We start from the raw sequence: 16694 nt of genomic DNA on the forward strand, positions 1-16694 counted from the left end.
GGTCGGCCTCTCCGGCCCTCAGGTCACATCATGGATAAGCCTGCAAGTGAAGGGGAAAGGCAATGCTTTCTGGGAAAGGCCCCTGGGGGCCTGGGGAGGGGCAGGCGCTCGGGAGCAGGAGAGGGCGGCCGGGTCCAACCTCACTAACAGTCCTGGGAACAGCTTGTGTCTGGGGCGGGCGGGGGATCACCCCCAGCTCACAGAGGTGGACGCCCTTTCTCGCGGAGGGCAAGACCAATGGGAGCGCGGCTGCTCTGGAACCTTAGCCACGTCGATGCAGGCTCGGGCTCAGGCTCGGGCTCCTCAGGCTTGGGCTCGGGCTCGGCAGGGAGACGCGAGGGCTAGGGCGCAGCCAGGCTGACCCGGGAGGTAGAAGCCCAGCCGCTTTGTCAGGCATCAGGCCAGCTCTCTGCCTCGTGGCCAGCCAGCACGTGGTCACGGAGCCATCAGGGGTCCCTCCACGTGAGTGAATGTCCAGGGGCAGAAGCACGAGCACACCCCAGGGGCTTGAGCCGATGTGGGCTCCCAGATCAGGACAAGGACACGCAGTCTCCCTGGCCTCAGAGCGGCTCCAGGCCCGGCCCACCCCACCATGCACTGCAGAGCTCCGACGACTACCTGGGGAAGGACGCCAGGCCAGGACAACCCCGGGGCCCTCCGGAGGACAGGGTCAGGGGCCTGTGCACGGTCCGCAGAATCGCAGCATCTATAAGCAGACCTGATCCCAGGGTCCTGCTCCATACTGCCCAGCGCTGAGACCTTGCAAGACCTTATCCAGACCTGAGACCACACTGCCCAGCGCTGAGACCTTGCAAGACCCCTGCCCCCGCCCTGCCGGCACTTGTTCCTGGAGCCCTTGACATCGGCTGTGTGCTCAGCAGCCCCGGGCACTGAATCCCCTGAAGACCCCTACATGCCCACCATCTGGCAAAGGAAGCTTGGGAATGAGAGTCTTGACGTCCTGATTCCCGCAGGGCCGCTCCAGGCGCAACGCGTGCACAGCACAGCCGACCCCCCCATCCCCGCCAGGGGCCCCACAAGGTTCCAGGGCCTCTGGTCCAGAGGCAGCACCAGCGACCCTCAGGAAGGAGCATCCTAGTGGCTGTGCGTTTCCCTGACACAGACACCGCAAAGCCTGAGGAGACAGGAGGTCTGTGGAGTGTCCTGGGACCCACAGCTGTCAGTGAGCCCCAGGGACCCCGCGAGGGAAGGTCTGGGGCCGGTGCACCACCACCGGCGACTCATGCTCCCTTCTCATCTGCTCCTGAGGCCCCTCAACCAGAGATGGCCAGTGTTTGCTGGACGGGTTCACAGCCGGGGCAGGAGCAGCCTGTGTGCTCCAGGGGCAGGCCTCCCCTCTCCCACCACCTGGCACTCCCAGTCTTTAGGAAGCGAAACCCTCCCTCGATTCCACTTCTGGAAACCATGGTCACCCTGCTCGCCCCCCGCATCGGGGCCAGTGGGGGAATTACTTGCTGCGTGGGCCCCGGAGCCGAGCTTGGGTGACCTGAGGGGTGGACCTCAGGTACACAGGAGCACGGAAAGGCCTTGGGGGTCACATGCCCCCCCCCCCCCCCGCCTGCCCCCTGTTCTGAGGCAGATCAGGGTTGGAGTTTCATTTAAGAGAGTAAAACTGTTTTATTAACAGTCCAGAACAATGGAAATTTTTAGCAACATTTGTAAACACGTGTGAAATGCGGTTTGATTTCAGTAGTTTATTTTGGAGACAAAGCAGTGCAAGAGGCCAGCCACACTCTCCCGCTTCCCCGGGGCTCAGGGTTGGACTAGGAAAGGCGCCATACAGACATTATAATCAGGGTTCAACACTCAAGTCGTGTAAACGCGGTTAGTCAGTGGGTCCTCGGGTCACGGGGTTCCTCAGCCGGCCCAGCCCTGCCTGATGGCGGTCACCACCCGGCCCTTCCTCTGCCGGAGGGTGGGCGACCCCCCACCCCGCTGAGCCTGAAGGTACTGCCGCACACCCAGGCCTCGCAGCAGCGTCCTCACTGGGCCACAAAGGACAGCCTGGAGGCCTCTCCCACCTTCTCTAAGTAAAAGGGTATCTGAAGGTCATGCTCACCGGGTCCTTTGCATTTTGCCTTGGTTCACCCTGTCCCAGGGCTGGCGAAGGTCCTCGCTGGCCACCTTCTCTGCGGAGGGGCAGGTGGTGCCCCACCGGCACCGTGGGAGGTGCCCGAGGCGCTGGTGGCACCTGCCGTGCATGGAGGAGGGGGTGAATATTTCCTCACTCCTGGGGCCGCAGCTCCCTTCACACTTGGCCGGCTTTGCGCTTGGGGCTTATGGTGAGTACAGGAGGGCCCGCAGGGCAGGTGTCAGAAGACGTGAAGCGCAGAGGCAGCCCTCCTGGCCATGGAAGCAGGCCTCAGCCACCTTGATGCCAGGGGGTGCACTGGGTTGACTTCTCAGGCAGGCAGGCCCCACTGCGGGGCGCAGGGCATCCAGCCTGCCCGTCAGAGGTCTCTGGTCTCAACTGCTCATCACACAGGAGGACGCTGAGGCCCAGCAACACCTGGGGTGATCTGTCCAGTCACAGCTCAAATCCTTGGCACAGGCAGGATCAGCCTGGGGCCCCTCATGGGTTCCAGGAGCCATGTGTGGTCAGGGAGGGAGCCCCCCGCCCCCCTTGCAGGGCTGCATGGGACCCATGCTGAAGGGCCTGGAGGCCTAGGGTGCCGGATGTGGAGACGGGAAGCCAATTCAAGGCCTCGGCCTCCCCTGGGAAGCATCGTTTCGTTAGTGGGCCACAGGTGGACCACAGCCCAGACCCTACGTGGGACCCCCCTCAAGGAAGGAGTGGGTGCACCTCCTGCTTCATCTAGCTCCTGCTCTGGGGAGCAACACCCAGCAGCTCCCCTGGCCACAGCGTGAGGCCCTGTTCCTCCCACAGCTGTGGAGGTGGCCAGCAGGAGGCAACAGAGAGGGGGCCGGGCCTGCGTGCCGGGGGCTGGAGAAGACAGGAGGAACCCCTCGTGCACTGTCGGTCGCCAAGCACCCAAGCAGGGGCGGCCCCCACGGGGTCCACAGCAGCCATGGAGACACACAGACGTGGATGTGCACACGCACTCGTACACACATAGCAGCCGCACATGCATACGCACAACCCACCTCACACTCAGACCTAGTGTTGAAGACACAACAAGTGTCAACCCAGTGAAGACATCTGCACAGCAGGTACCAGGTGGGATGTCCATCTTCCCCGAGGCTGGACCACTGGGGTGCCCTTCCATCTCCCCCTCCACCACCCCTTATTTCGATCATGACATCAGCAAATCAGGTTAAAAATTAAAAATAAAAACCAAACATAAAACAAGAAGAATCAGATCGCTGGGAATTCTTAGTAGGAGCATCGCTGCTGGGAGCTGCTTGCCCGGCAGGTGCACCCCGCGGCTCACGCCGCCCTCTGGTCCTGGGCTCCATGGCTACTGGGAGGAGGCCTTAGTGGCCAGTGAGGCCACGCAGTGCTGCTGGAAGCTGGGGGACACGGCTGCGGTGCAGCCAAGTCTCTGGTGTGGGAGCTTGGCAGTGCCGCCCGCGCCCATGCCGCCCGCATCGGCCTCCGACGTCCAGGGTGGGTCCGGGCCCATCATGCTGCCACAGCAGCCAGGGCCGGCGCTGCACGTCCGCTCGCCTGCCAGGCTGCCTGCCTGCTCCGCCAGGAGCCTGCTGTGCCTCAGTGGGGCCACATCCCCTGCGGCCGCTGTGGCTGTGCTCTGGCCCTGCAGGACGGTGGCCACGTGGTTCAGGAGGTCTGTGAAGAACTCGCTGACGCCCTCATAGCCTGTATGTGGGGGAGAGAGATGGGGTGGGGGGGGGCGTTGAGCCAGGTTGGGGTGTCAACATGGCCGCAGACAGAGCAGGCCCACCTTGGGGCTCTTAGAGTCACGGTGGGTGTGCTGAGGACCGAGAGACCAAGGTGTGGTAGGTAAGGGGACAAATTGGAGCTACCAAGCCTAGACTCAGAGTGGGAGTGGGGCCCAAGGCTAGTTCTGGAATTTGGCTGAGCCCAGGGCGTGAAATGCTATTACGCTGGAGTGGACGGGCAGACGCCCTGCATCCTGTCCCTCTCAGGCACAGCTTCGTGTCTCATGTATTCACCCCCGCCCCCCCCAGTATGCTGTGATGCACGTGGGGGAAAAGGCGTGGAGGGATGGGGGACAGACACGGGCGATGGGGCATGAGGCATGGGGGACGGGAGACAAGGCACGGGGGACAGGGCTCAGGAGATGGGGGGAAGGGGCCAGGCTTGGGGGGTAGGGGGACGGGCACAGGGGACAGGGCAGCTCCAAAGACCCACTGCACACATGCTCTATCACAAACAGCTCCTTCTCCACGTGGCCTCAGCTTCCTCCTCCGTAAACCGCGAGATCTCGGGGGGAGACTTGACCCAGCGACCCTGGATCGACAGCTATTGCTCTGGGAACAGTCTGCATCCCTCTCACCCCCAAGTCCCTGCGGGGGGACCGCTGTGCCACATCTCGGGGCATCAAAGCCAGCAGACCAAGACCAGGCCCCCAAGGGGCCCCTGCGTGCCCACAACTGAGCCTTGAACACAGTGGGGCTCGGGCTCCCCCACAGCCCATGCTAAACCCCCAAGACAGACACGAAGGCAATGTCAGCCAACTGCTCCTCAGGCCACCACTGAGCGCTGTGCCATCAGGGCCAGGACTCTGCCTACTCCCCAAAAATTTCAAAGACATCAGTGAATGGGCACCCAGCACCGTCCCAAACCAACCAAGGCCTCCAGGAACAGGGCAGAGAGTGTGCGCCTGCCTGGAAGGGGCTCCAGGCACTGCTGACTCCCCACATGACTGTGACCTCCACCACAAGGTGGGGCAGGGCAGAGGGAGCAGGACCCTCCAGGATGGCCCTCACTGCTGTCGACACAGGCTGGCTGAAAATAAGCCTCAGGAATGGGCAGGGCGCACTCGTTGTCACAGAAGAGCCCCCCCAGGGCCAGGTGGCAGAGGCGGCCTTGCCTGTCCACCATCTGACTTGTCCAGCAAATAACTGCTGTCGTTTTGAGGTGCCCAAGGCTTCAAGGGGAACACAGACGTGCCCACAACAAAAATAAAAATGGGTAAACCAGCTGACATGCCCCGTGCTTCTGTGTGCCCTTGCTCACTTTTCACAACGCTGTTCCCATTCTGCAGATAAGGAGACTGAGGCACGGAGTCAGGGACTGAGCCCATCAGCAGGGGGATGGATGCGGGAATGCGTGTTTGTGTTGAGGATTCCCAGGCTCAGGGAGAGTCAGCCTGCGGGCTGCATGCACAAGGGCCCCACTCGTGGCCTCTTCACCGCCCCAGGGGCTGGGGCCCAGGGATTACCCAGGGTTTAGAGGAGGTAAGAGCTCCCAGATGGCAGAGCCGGGACCTCAATCAGCCCTTTGGTACTGTCTGCACCCAGAGTATCACGTGGAAGCCAGGGAAGAGGGGGTGGCCGGGGCCTCCAGGGGGGTGACAGCGGGTGCACGGCTAGGTTTCCAAGGGAGAGATGCAAATGGAGGGCAGAGAGCTGGACAAGAGTCAAGCCAACAGCAAGGAACACAAGCTGGCTGCTTAGCCAGCACTCTGTGGCCCCCAGACACGGCCCAGGGCTGGGTGTGTGTGTGCTTCTGGGGCTCCCAGGGGTGGTCTGGAGACCTGAGGCTGACCTGGAGATGACGGGGGAGGCCCCTGAGGTCTGCCTGAACTGGCTACCAGCCACGAGGCCAGCTCCCGAGGCCTGGGGAGCCGACTGGGTGACAACTAGCCCTGCGGGGCAGCAGCTGGGGGCCAAGCCCCGGGCCAACGTCCTCTCCTCGTCTCTGCAGGTGGGAGTCACGGCTCCCGCTGTGCACAACAGACACTGACAACATCCCCGTAGGTGGCTCGTCCCATCACAGGCTGTGAGGGCAGAGCCAGGATTTGAACCCACAGCTTCAGCTGGGAGGCAGGAAGCCATGCAATAGGCGGCAGGGCTCCACTCCTAACTCCTAGCATGCGTGGGCCACAGGTCTTGGGCAGGTCAACCGGCCCCCACCTCCACGTGCCCACAGGTAAGGGCACCATAAGAGCTCACTGCATGCCATGCTGTGAACACGAGAGCAGAGCTCTCAGCACAGGCCTGGTGTGCCACTAGTAGCTACTGCTCCTGCTCCTCCCCATGACCAGCGGCAGCCTCCTGGACGGGGTGCCACTGCCCACCCAGGGCCCCGAAGTGGCCTTCCCCGGCGTGCACCCCTCAAGATACACCCCGAGTGCTCCAGACCCAGGCTCTCCTGGACACGGCCTCCCCTGGGCTCCCGGGCATTCCCCTGGCATCGGGCTCCCTAGGACAGTTTCTGCTGGGCTGTGTGGCCAAGGTGCTCCGGCTGCCGTGACCCAACCTCCATTCCCGGCCCCACCTGGGTGGCCCTTGTCTCAGCTTCTGTGGCTGGGAACCTCTCCGCCCATGCTGGCTCACAGTGTGCTCCTCTGGGCACATAGGATGTGGAGCCAGAACCGCGCTGGGAGGGGGTCTCTCAGGACCTGCACAAAGCCAAAGCTCAACTGCAGAGCTCCAAACGCTCACCACGTCCCACCTCTATCTTCCTAGAGCTTCTACCCCAACAGCCCTGCATCGCCCCCTTCTTGTCCTCCCATTAGTCTGACTCGGCTCCCACTCTGCTGTCATCACCCGTGTCCTCCCTGGTTTAGAGCCTCTGATATGTCACCATTGGTCCCCGACGCACCCTCGATTCCTTTGGTCTCTCGTCCTGTCACTTACTCATCAAAATCCCACCTCTGGCAGCACCCAGGTCTCTATCTAGGCTGTACCCACAGCGACTGGAGAAACACAGGCCACTGTCCCTACCGGCTCACTCTTACCTAGCTCAGAGTGAAACCCCATGCTGTCACCACACCACATGGCTGGCTCCTCTCATGCCTCCTCGTCCCGCCCTCCACCCCCAGAACCCTGGGTGGGGGTAGGTCTTCCATTCCTGCCGGGCTCTGCTCCCATATCATCACCTTAGGGAGGAGCCCCAGGTACCCCTGTCCTTTGAGGGCAGGGCTCTGGCAGCCATGGACACACAATGTGTCTGCAGCATCTGGGACACATAGTAGGGCCTCAACACATGTCAACCAATGAATGACAGAGAGCCAGCCAGTGGTGTCCAACCAGCCTTGGTTTCCTTGGCTGTGACTTGTGATGGTGGCTGAGCCTGGCTGCACACTGAGTACAGTGTCACATGTCAAGCACCCAGCCTGCGGTCCACACAGCCAAAGCCAGCTGAAAGGGTGAAAGAGTCAGCCTTGGGGTACCCCCATGGAACATGGGCCCATCCCAGGACCACCAACCAGGGACAGCACGGCCACCATCCCTGCAGGCGATTGGGCCTGCCAAGGGTTCTGTGGGTCCTATCTCCCCTGAGCCCCTTGCTGGATCCAGACAAGGGAAGCATGGCAGAGCCAGGCTGTGTCAGCAGCCCTGAGGACCCGGCACATGCTTCCTGCCTCTGGACTCTGGCAGACAGCAGGGAGTGGGCGTCGCAGCCACAGGGAACCAGCCAGCACCAAGGCCGGCCCCAGAATCACTGCTTAGGGTCAGGCCAGGAGCATGGTGCTGCTGCCAACCTGTACCGTGACCTGGGGTCATTTCTCCGTCCCCAGGAGACTCGTTCCCGGCAGGTAAACCGTGGAGGGTGTGCTTCCTCAGGGTTCTCTCCACTCTCTCAATCTACAAGGACCCAACAGATGAGCCGAGGGTTGGTGGGCCAACAAAGGCTCATGCTGACAACACAGGGTCAGGTGAGGAGAGTGAGATGTGTTTAGTGCAGGCCCACTAAGCACCCCGTGTTCTTCCTGGCTGGAGGCACTGACCTCATTTGCCAACCTCACCACATGCTATAAACCCATTTTGCAGGTGAGGCCGAGGCCTAGAGGGACTATATGGGGTTGGGGGGCGCTGGTCCACCCGTCCATCGCCCAAGGTTACTGGTCTATAGGCTGAAGGTGCTTCCTGGCCCCACCACTTACCTGGGAAGGCGTTGATGTCGATGACTGCGTGCTGCCCGGTCTGATTGTTGATGATGATGTCAATCCCGAAGAGTGACACACCCAGCGCCTGCCGAAGCGCCCGGGATAGCTCCTGGATGACCTCGTCACTTGGCCGCTCAAACACACCCTCGATCTTGTCCAGCTGCATGCGTGCACACACATGGAAGTCAGGTCTTCCCTCCAGGAGGGGTCAACACAGACCTAGAGTGCAGCACTCACACAGCTGCTCCTCAGCCCCACCGACAGCTGGGCAAGTACTAAGTGCTCATTACCTCTCCAGTCCCTGCAACACCCAGAAGGACTGGCCCATGCGGCTCATCTGCTCTCGTCCCAGCCAGCCTGGGACAGGTGCACAGATTTTCACGGGCTCAAGCCTGGGCCCTGGAAGGGGCACTGAGGACGGGGAGCCTTGGGAAGGATTTGGGATCGGGGAACATGGATTTGAATCCTAACAAGGACTTTCTAGCTCTGTGGCCCTAGGGAGAAGTACTTGGCCTCACTGGGCCTCGGTTTGCTCATGTGCAAAATGGGACCAATGAGGCCTCTATCCTCTGCTGGTCACTGATGTGGTGGGAGAGTATGTGCCTGGCTGGGAGGAGGTGCATGTAGGGCAGGGAGGGCACTGAGTTGCCTCTAAGTCTGCCAGGAGGTTACAGAAGGTACCCCACAAACTCAGGACCCCAGTCCTGAGTCCTGGGGGCAGTAAGGCTCAGAGGCCAAATAGGACAAAGAGTGGTCAACCCATTAGAAATAAAAGCAAGGTTTTGTCAAAAACTTACATACAGAATTACCACATGAACAGTAATTCCACTCCTGGGTCTGTCGCCCAAAGCCTGGGAACAAGGACTCCTATGCCCCTGTTCATAGCAGCACCATCCACAAAAGCCAGGGGTGGAAACACCCGTGTCCATCAACATTGTTGATCTCTCCATACAAATATACAAATTTGTTTTCCACACCATGGCACAGCCTGGGTGAGCCCTGAAAACGTCAGCTAAGTGCAAAGAGCCAACACGACAGGTCACCTACTGTATACTTCTGTTAACATGAGAGGTCCAGGAGAGCCAAGTCACAGACATGAAAGGCAGATTACTGCTTGCCAGGGGTTGGGAAGAAGAGGGAAGGCTGATTGACTGCTTAATGGGTACACAGTTTTCTTCTGAGCTGATGAAAATGTCTTGGAACTTGGTAGAATTGTTCACTTGACTATAGTGTACGTTATGGGAAAAAGAACCATAATGCTGAATCTGGAGGGCTGGGGTCAGAGCCCTGGGGTACCAGGCCTTTAACCCAGCACAGACAGCTGCAAGAGCCGATGAGAACTTCCAGTCACGCACAGAGCAAGGAGCCGCGCCCTGGGCCCCATCAGTGGGCCCTGTGAAAGCCACACTCGCAGGTTCTGCACAACCGTGTGGGCCCCCAAGCCCCGACCCTGATGGCCTGGCATACTGTCAGAAACGCTTTTGAAGAGGCAGTGCCAATCTGGCTGCAATGAGCTCTTGTCACTTAGCCCCTGCCCAAGCCCGGCTCCACTCTGCGGTCCCCTCTTGCTGGTCAGAGGTCAGTCAACGCAGTAGCTCGGCCCTGGACCTGTGGTCCGGGGTCCTTCCCAAGTCAGGGAGCACCAGGCAGCCCTGGCACAGCCTGCTCCCTCCTGCAGGACCTGAGCTGCAATGTACACAACATACACTGGGTCTTGTTTTCTTGCTCCAATAAATGGGGTAATGAAAACACATGCGCCATGGGATCTGGGGCCAAGAGGCTGTGGCACTGGCATGCCAGCGAGGGGGGGCTCCGTCTGTCCTGTTACCAAGTCTCCTGACACACTGCGCCTGAAAGCCCTTCCTCAGTTCAGCTAGGGCATCTCAGAAATCCTTCCAAAGCTGTTTGATGATCTAAACTAAACAGCCATCTGAGGACAATATAATGTCAAGGGGCTGTCAACGCCAAGGCTAGGATGGTACTCTGGGAAATGGGGAGGTGACAGAGGTGGTCACCCCTCCCACTCTGGGCACAGGGGGCTAAGCGCTTCCTGCACACCGCACTGTCTGCATGCTCTACACCCAGTAACTCCCCAAATCCCACAACCACCCTGTGGGGCAGGAAGGGGAAGGAGGCTCAGTGACACACTGTGACCATGTGGCACTCAGGTCTGATGCTGGCATTTGAGGGCCTGCAAGTGAGGTGTCGGGGTGGGGTTCATCTTCAGTGACCTCCAGATGGGAGAGAGGGAGCCAGGGGGCGAGTCTGAAGTGGAACTGTGTCAGGCTGGCCTGCGGGTGTGCACAGAAAGGGTATGGCTGAGTGCATGTCCCTTGTCTCCTTTTATGTAGTATCAGTCCTGGGGGCTTCCTGAAGGGCAGTCACAAGCTGAGGAGAGGGAGGAGATGATGGAGGACCCTCCAGGGAGACAGGAGTCTCTCTAAGCTTTCCCACTTCATAGATGAAGAAACAGCCCGAGCAATGGCTATCTACAGAAGTTACCTGGGACCCTCTGGCGTCAGTTAACAGCCACGAGAGCCACACAGGGATCGGCAGGGACGGCTTCCCAGGACGTCTGTGGAATGCACCCCTCGCTACTCCCCACTTGAGTCACTGGCCAAATATGGTCTGAGAGCCTCTCAGGAAGCCCCACAGAACCAGGTCAGTCTGAAGTCTCTGAAGGTTAGAAGACCAGCAAAGCTTTTCTTGCACAAAACAGCTTTTTATATCTTAGAGTGCACACAGCCAGGCAACTGAGAGGTTCTGTTTAAAATCTGGTTGTTCTCCAAGCTTCCCTGACCATGGAGCTTTTTCCTGCGGAACATCTATCAGCATCTTGAGGGACACTGGTCCTCCCTCCAGGTCCTCATCCACACCTGTGCTCTGTCAAACCCTCAGCACACAGCTGGCTCCTTGGAGGAACCACACAAACAAGAAATGAACAGGTGGCCTTGGAGGTGGGGGCAGGAGGTAATAGGCAAGTGCATGCCCCCCACATAGGAGAGTAAGGAGCAGGCGCAGGGGCCTGCTGCGGATGGACAGGAAAAGAGAAAAGAATATGGAGGTCTTGTTGCCTCCTATCCCTTTTTTAAATCAGGGGAAAAAGCAGACTTGAAAGTGGGTCTTCAATTCCTCATGACTGGGGAGGAGTGTGGGGAGGCCTTCACTCTGGGAGGACACTCAGAACATCCTCTATCAGGAGTGACCTAGGGGTACATGGTGTGGCTGTGATGGCTGTCAGCAAGGAGGCCCACAGCAAGCAAGGAATGGGGTCTCTGGGCCCTGCACCCTGCTCTGCTGGAGCTCAGCCCTGCACCCCACCGCTTGTGGCAACCCCACCCCCAGGGTCGGGAGGGAAGGCCAACCACGGCACAGAGAACGGCACAGAGAACATACCGCAGTCAGGACCGATGAGGACTCGGGCTTCGACACGTTGTGGCTGTTGAAGAAAATGGACTCCCGGTCTGAAAATGCAAAGACAGGAAAGAGCCTGAGTTAGGTCAAGGCAGGGATGGTGACGCCATCCCCGGACACCAGGGGGCAGCTCCACCCCAGGAACGGCACAGGTGGCCTCAGGGTTCAGCAGAACGTGCCCAGCAAGCTGGGCAGCCCCACGCCAAGGAGACACTGCACCATGGCCAGGAAACATGTTCACTCAGGGCTCCCAGGTTGAGTCATCTTCCCGTTCAAAAGCAGCTGCCTTAGGAGCCTACCTCTGCCACCATCCTAGGGTGCCCTATCTGGCTTCCCCGACACTGAAGGCCCTGTTCCAAAGTGTGTCTAGTGTGTCTTATGGACATGGCACTAGAAAGGGGGCTGCAGGGACGGCGAGGTGGCTAAATGAGCAGGAAATGCAGTGTATGTACCAGAGTGTCAAAGGCCCAAAGTCAAGATATCCAGGAAATGGGTCTTTCATCCAGTATTTCCAGTCCCTCCTGGTATTTGCCCTTGGAACTCCTTTTCAGGGCAGCACTTGAGAAATGCTGAGCAGCTACTTGGCAGGTGAGTGTTTAGAATACAAGGGTTCAGGCAGCCCGGGTGGCTAAGCAGTTTAGTTCCGCCTTCAGCTCAGGGCCTGATCCTGGAGACCCAGGATCGAGTCCCACATCAGGCTCCTTGCATGGAGCCTGCTTCTCCATCTGCCTGTGTCTCTGCCTCTCCCTCCCTCCCTCTATCCCTCCCTCCCTCTCATGAATAAATAAATAAAATCTTAAAAAAAAAAATACAAGGGGTTCTGCTGTTTTCCAACTATATAGGGAAAAAATAGGAAACCAGAACCTTGGCTTCTATAGGACCCATCCAAGAAAGTATACAGAACATTTCTGTTTAGCTCTGGAAACCGGTACAACCCCCTGAGATACCCTCCACCTCCACCCACCCCATACTTCCCCGATCCCCGATCCCCACCACACCCTCAGTTCCCGAGGGGCACTCAGAAGGGCAGAACCATCCCAAGAACAATGAGAGCAGGAAGCAGCTGATGTGTCTGTCCATTCCGTGGAGTGAGGCTGGTCGGTCACACGTTCTTGGGCACTTGGAAGCATGGGCACATGAATGCAAGAATCACAAAACCATGAGCTTCATCACCCCATGCCCCCCACCAAGAATGACATGGGGCCCTGGGCCAGGAGCCCCTACGTGGCCCCGGCAGCCTCTTCCTGGGCAGGGCATCATTGCTCCCAGCCCTAGGACATACTGCTCATCTATGGGACTCAGGCCCCTATGTACAGGACTGGAAGGGCCTTGGTTGAGCACCACAGTGTGCGGGAGCCAGGCCACAGGGAGCACCTGCTCTGATTGCCAACGACCCCCACCAGCTCCAGGATTGAGGCGCCGCAACAATCATGCATGAGTAAGTGATTCGGGCGGAGGCCAAGCAGGCAGGCGCTGAGATGTACCTGGCATCCTTCCTGCTAGTGGGGCACACAGGCCCCTGGCCGCCCCGGAGTACCCGACAGTCCTCCCGCCGCTCCGACCAGAGCCAGTCCAGACGGGGGGCACGAGAGACGGTCCTGGGGAGGAGCCTGGGGAAAATAAACACCCTGCGGGACTTGTGCCAAGCAGCCCCACCGATCTTTAGTCCTGGGCGCTGACAGTCAAGAAGAGGGAACCCTCTGGGGTGGTGAGGCCCGTGGGGCTGGAGGACAGAGTGGGGCTCAAGCAGCTGGGCTGGGTGCTCTGGCCTTTTGTAGGCACACCTACTAACCCTGCGGTCCAGCCTGGCTCAACCCCACTAAACTTGGGGCCTTTCCCCAACCCCAAGGGTCCCCAGGATGCAGAGCAAGCTGGGGTGTGGGGGAGGGGTGGTGAAAGGCAACATAGCAGGTAGACACAACCAAGTTCAGGGGGGCTGAGGAGCCTACAGAAGCCACAAGGAAAACATCATGAGTGCTAACTATGCCAGGAAGGGAAAAAGCTAGGCACTTGAAAGGCATGGCTGGCACCCCACTCAACTGGACAGACCCTGTCAATACAACAGCATCTTTTGGCAGGAAGACCAATCAGAAATGTGACCATTTCAAAGGACACTGCTTGTCTTCCTGGGTAACTGTGACCTGAGAGCTCCGGCCAGAGGACTATTCTGGGGAGGGGGGCCCCATCCTCTGCTCACATCTGACCCCTGTATGGCCTCAGCAGGGCCCAGAGGGCGTGTGGGCAGCTTCCAGCTACTCCCTGACCCAGGAGACTGGGAAGCCGAGATGGGTCAGAATGGGTCACATGTCCTTTGATGCTACTTCCTCCAGAGCTCCAGAGACTTCATGATAACCAGTTCCTCTAAAGAAGAACCAGACTAGGCCCTGGCACCCTAATCACAGCAGCACTCTAGGCCTGGTGCCCCAGGCCCTCCCTGGGTTCAGACCAGCTCTGAGACACACAGCCTGAGTGAAGAACCACCACCACCACCCTCCTGCAGGGGCAGGAGGGCAATGAGGGGAATATGGGTGCTTCGGCCAATTTACAGATAAGAAAGGTTCAAAGGAAGAGAGTAAATAACAAGTATCCCCAGATACTGCACTAACTCAACAGTTATGAGCAGTGACCACCCATTCTTTGGCTTGGTTTGCTTCATCTTCACAAATGTGTCTGGGGAATGGTAGGACGTGTCAGCACTGCAGACTGTGGCCCAGATCTCCCACCAGATCCCACATCCCTCTCTACTCCATAGAGGAGCTGGACCTAGCTGCCCTGTCCAAGGGGCTCCCTCACCCAGTAGTGGCCCAGGGTCCACAGCCTTTCACCTGTGCCACAATGAATCAATCTTTCTTTCCACATATGTGCTTTCTCCCTCCCACTAGAATACCATTACAGGGGCAGGGTGCTTGGCTGACCACCTCAGTCCCTACTGGATCAGTTCCAGGCCCAGGGCTGGGCACACAGCGAAGTCAAGGACATGTGGCATCTACTGAGAAGCTCCAGATGATAGCTCAACAAACCAGACCCAGAAGGCCCAATCTGGCCTGTCACCTACATTTGTAAATCAAGTTTTATGGGGACACAGCCGTGCCCAGTTGCTCATATATTGTCTACGGCTGCTTTCATGGAAAGTCTGCTGAGCCCAGCTCTACGTGCTAAGTGATACCAATCTTTTCTGTACCACAAGGGGAAAAAGGCCCAGGAAGGACAGCAGAAGAAAGGGACCAGGTCCACACAGTCAAGATACAGAAGTAAATCCCCTGCACAAAAGGGAAGCTGAGAAACGTGCCCATCTCAATCCTGGCACTGGGTGGAGGGGGCCAAACTCCCCAGCTGTGAACCGCAGGCAGAGAATGTGTGCTCCTGGTGGCGGGCACAGCCAACACCAATCCCCTCAGTAAGAACCTGGCTTCCATTTCAGCCAAGGCAATTGCAATGTGCCACCAGCTCTGAGACACACCTGACTTCAGAGATGTTACCAAGTAAAACCAAAAGTGCAACTGAAAAAGCAATAGAGCATGATAGTTATGGAGGGAAGGCCAGTGTCCCTGGCTCCTCCCCAGGTCCTGAAGAACCCCACGCATGGAGCCCCCAGATACCTGTGCAGATGGGGGAAGCTATAGGTCTGCCACCCTGGGCAATGAGAACCAGAAAGACAGGGTGGGGGCTGCAAAGAGGCCAGAGCCCCAGAGCCCCCTGCTTGACTGGTCCAGCTTCAAGGGCTGCGGTGGAGTTATGCTTCTGATCCGGAAAGAACACGTGCATTAAGAGAACAGCCAGCACTAGCTCCTGAGCACAATGCCCTGAAGACTACAGACATGGGATCAGCTTTGGGGATAGACGAACGGCCAGGCTGAAAGTCTGCTTACTGAGCACAATAAACATTTCTGTATTTATCTATTCATTGATTTGGCCCTGGCCTACATTTTATGGGAAACTTGCAGCCTGGGAATGGTCAGGAGACGACACACAGATATGGAGCCCTCCTGCTCAAGACACAGGACATGGAGCCTGTACCCTGCTGGCTAATGGCTCCCGGTGCTGAGACAGAACCTGGTCCAGCCCTCTGCAACCAGGAGGTAAAGGAGTGGAAAAAGGGATACTTTTTTGTCTGCAAAGGAAGGAAATCTGGTGAGAAATTTCTTTTATAAGTAGAGGGATTTTGGTTTAAAAAAAAAAAAAAGAAAAAAGCAATCTACATAAGGAATACCACTCTCAATACATTTTCCACAGACTTAAAGCTCCTATTTTTAAAAACTCTGGAAAATGATCAAGGACTTTAAAAAAATAGTCTCTTGGGGCCCTGGGTGGCTCAGTCAGTTCAGCATCCAACTCTCCATCTGAGCTCAGGTCTTGATATCAGGGTTGTGAGTTCTGGCCCCAAGTTGGGCTGAATGCTGGGTAGGGAACCTACTTAAGTCTCTTCCAGCGCTCAATTTATAAGAATGCCTCTTGCTGGTATATAGGCACATACAAAAAGACCCCCCAGACTGTGGTCCTCTCATCCCCAGATCATGCCACCATCCCAGTGTACAGGGGCGGGGAACAGGGTGATAGTGGGGGTGTCTGAAACCCTGATAATGCAGCCTTGAAGTCCTGAGGCCCCATGTCCGGTGGGGAGTCTGCCTGCACCCAGAAAGGAAGTGAAAAATCGATGTACATTTCCTAAGTATCTGCTGTGTTGTGTTAATGGGAAGAAAAAAGCCATCCAGGGAAGAAAAGCTGACAGAGGAAGACAGGAACAGCTGAGCTTCATTCAAGAGGAGTGGCTCAAAGTCATCATGAGTGGATGGTGACAGGCAATCCCAGCAGGAGAGACTTTAAGAAGACACATCTGTTTGCTCAGATGGAGACAGGACAGTCTGGTATTTCAACGCATCTGGTGATGGCGGGTTCCCTTGCAGAGATGAATGTATGGCGTGCCTGAGCAAACCACATGAGGACAATCAAATATCCTCCAAGGAATCCTCTTAGAAAGCTCTGCTTTTTTCAAAGATGCTGTTACTCTGTTCCAATGGTCTCTGGATCTTGCCTTAGAGATGTCTTCAGAACCACCAGAACATTCTTTTATTCTTTTGGGTAGCCCCAACACCAGCAAATCCTTATCTTAGTCTCAGTTTTTGAAAGGGCCAAGGGTCACCTGGTATCAGGGGAGCAGCTAAAAAAAAAACGCTGAGCTTGGGGAGCCCCTCAGCTTCCTCAGAGGAACCCCTCAAATGGCCTAAATGATGGCAGCATTCTGCAAACACCACCACCCTG

At 57.9% G+C, this 16694-nt stretch overlaps 1 protein-coding gene across 6 annotated transcripts in view; it reads right to left on the bottom strand.

Moving 5' to 3' along the window:
* Positions 1-16694, bottom strand: part of ITPK1 (inositol-tetrakisphosphate 1-kinase) — a 180785-nt gene that overhangs the window by 18786 nt on the left and 145305 nt on the right. For 3 of the 6 annotated variants that reach the window (XR_004818218.2, XR_004818215.2, XM_035720055.2), the window contains exons 9-11: positions 12920-13045; positions 11418-11485; positions 8019-8181 (exon numbers count right to left, since the gene is read on the bottom strand). Coding sequence is in view for 4 of the 6 variants with exons in the window: in XM_035720055.2 (XP_035575948.1) it covers positions 8019-8181; positions 11418-11485; positions 12920-13045 (357 nt within the window). In the remaining 2 variants the exon portion in view is untranslated. Of the gene's footprint in view, positions 1-1695; positions 3800-8018; positions 8182-11417; positions 11486-12919; positions 13046-16694 lie in introns of those variants that run through there. The other 3 variants (XM_035720053.2, XM_035720056.2, XM_035720054.2) reach the window with 2 other exon arrangements.

This window comes from Canis lupus, chromosome 8 (genome assembly GCF_003254725.2).
Source record: "Canis lupus dingo isolate Sandy chromosome 8, ASM325472v2, whole genome shotgun sequence".
NCBI classification, from domain to species: Eukaryota; Metazoa; Chordata; class Mammalia; order Carnivora; family Canidae; genus Canis; species Canis lupus.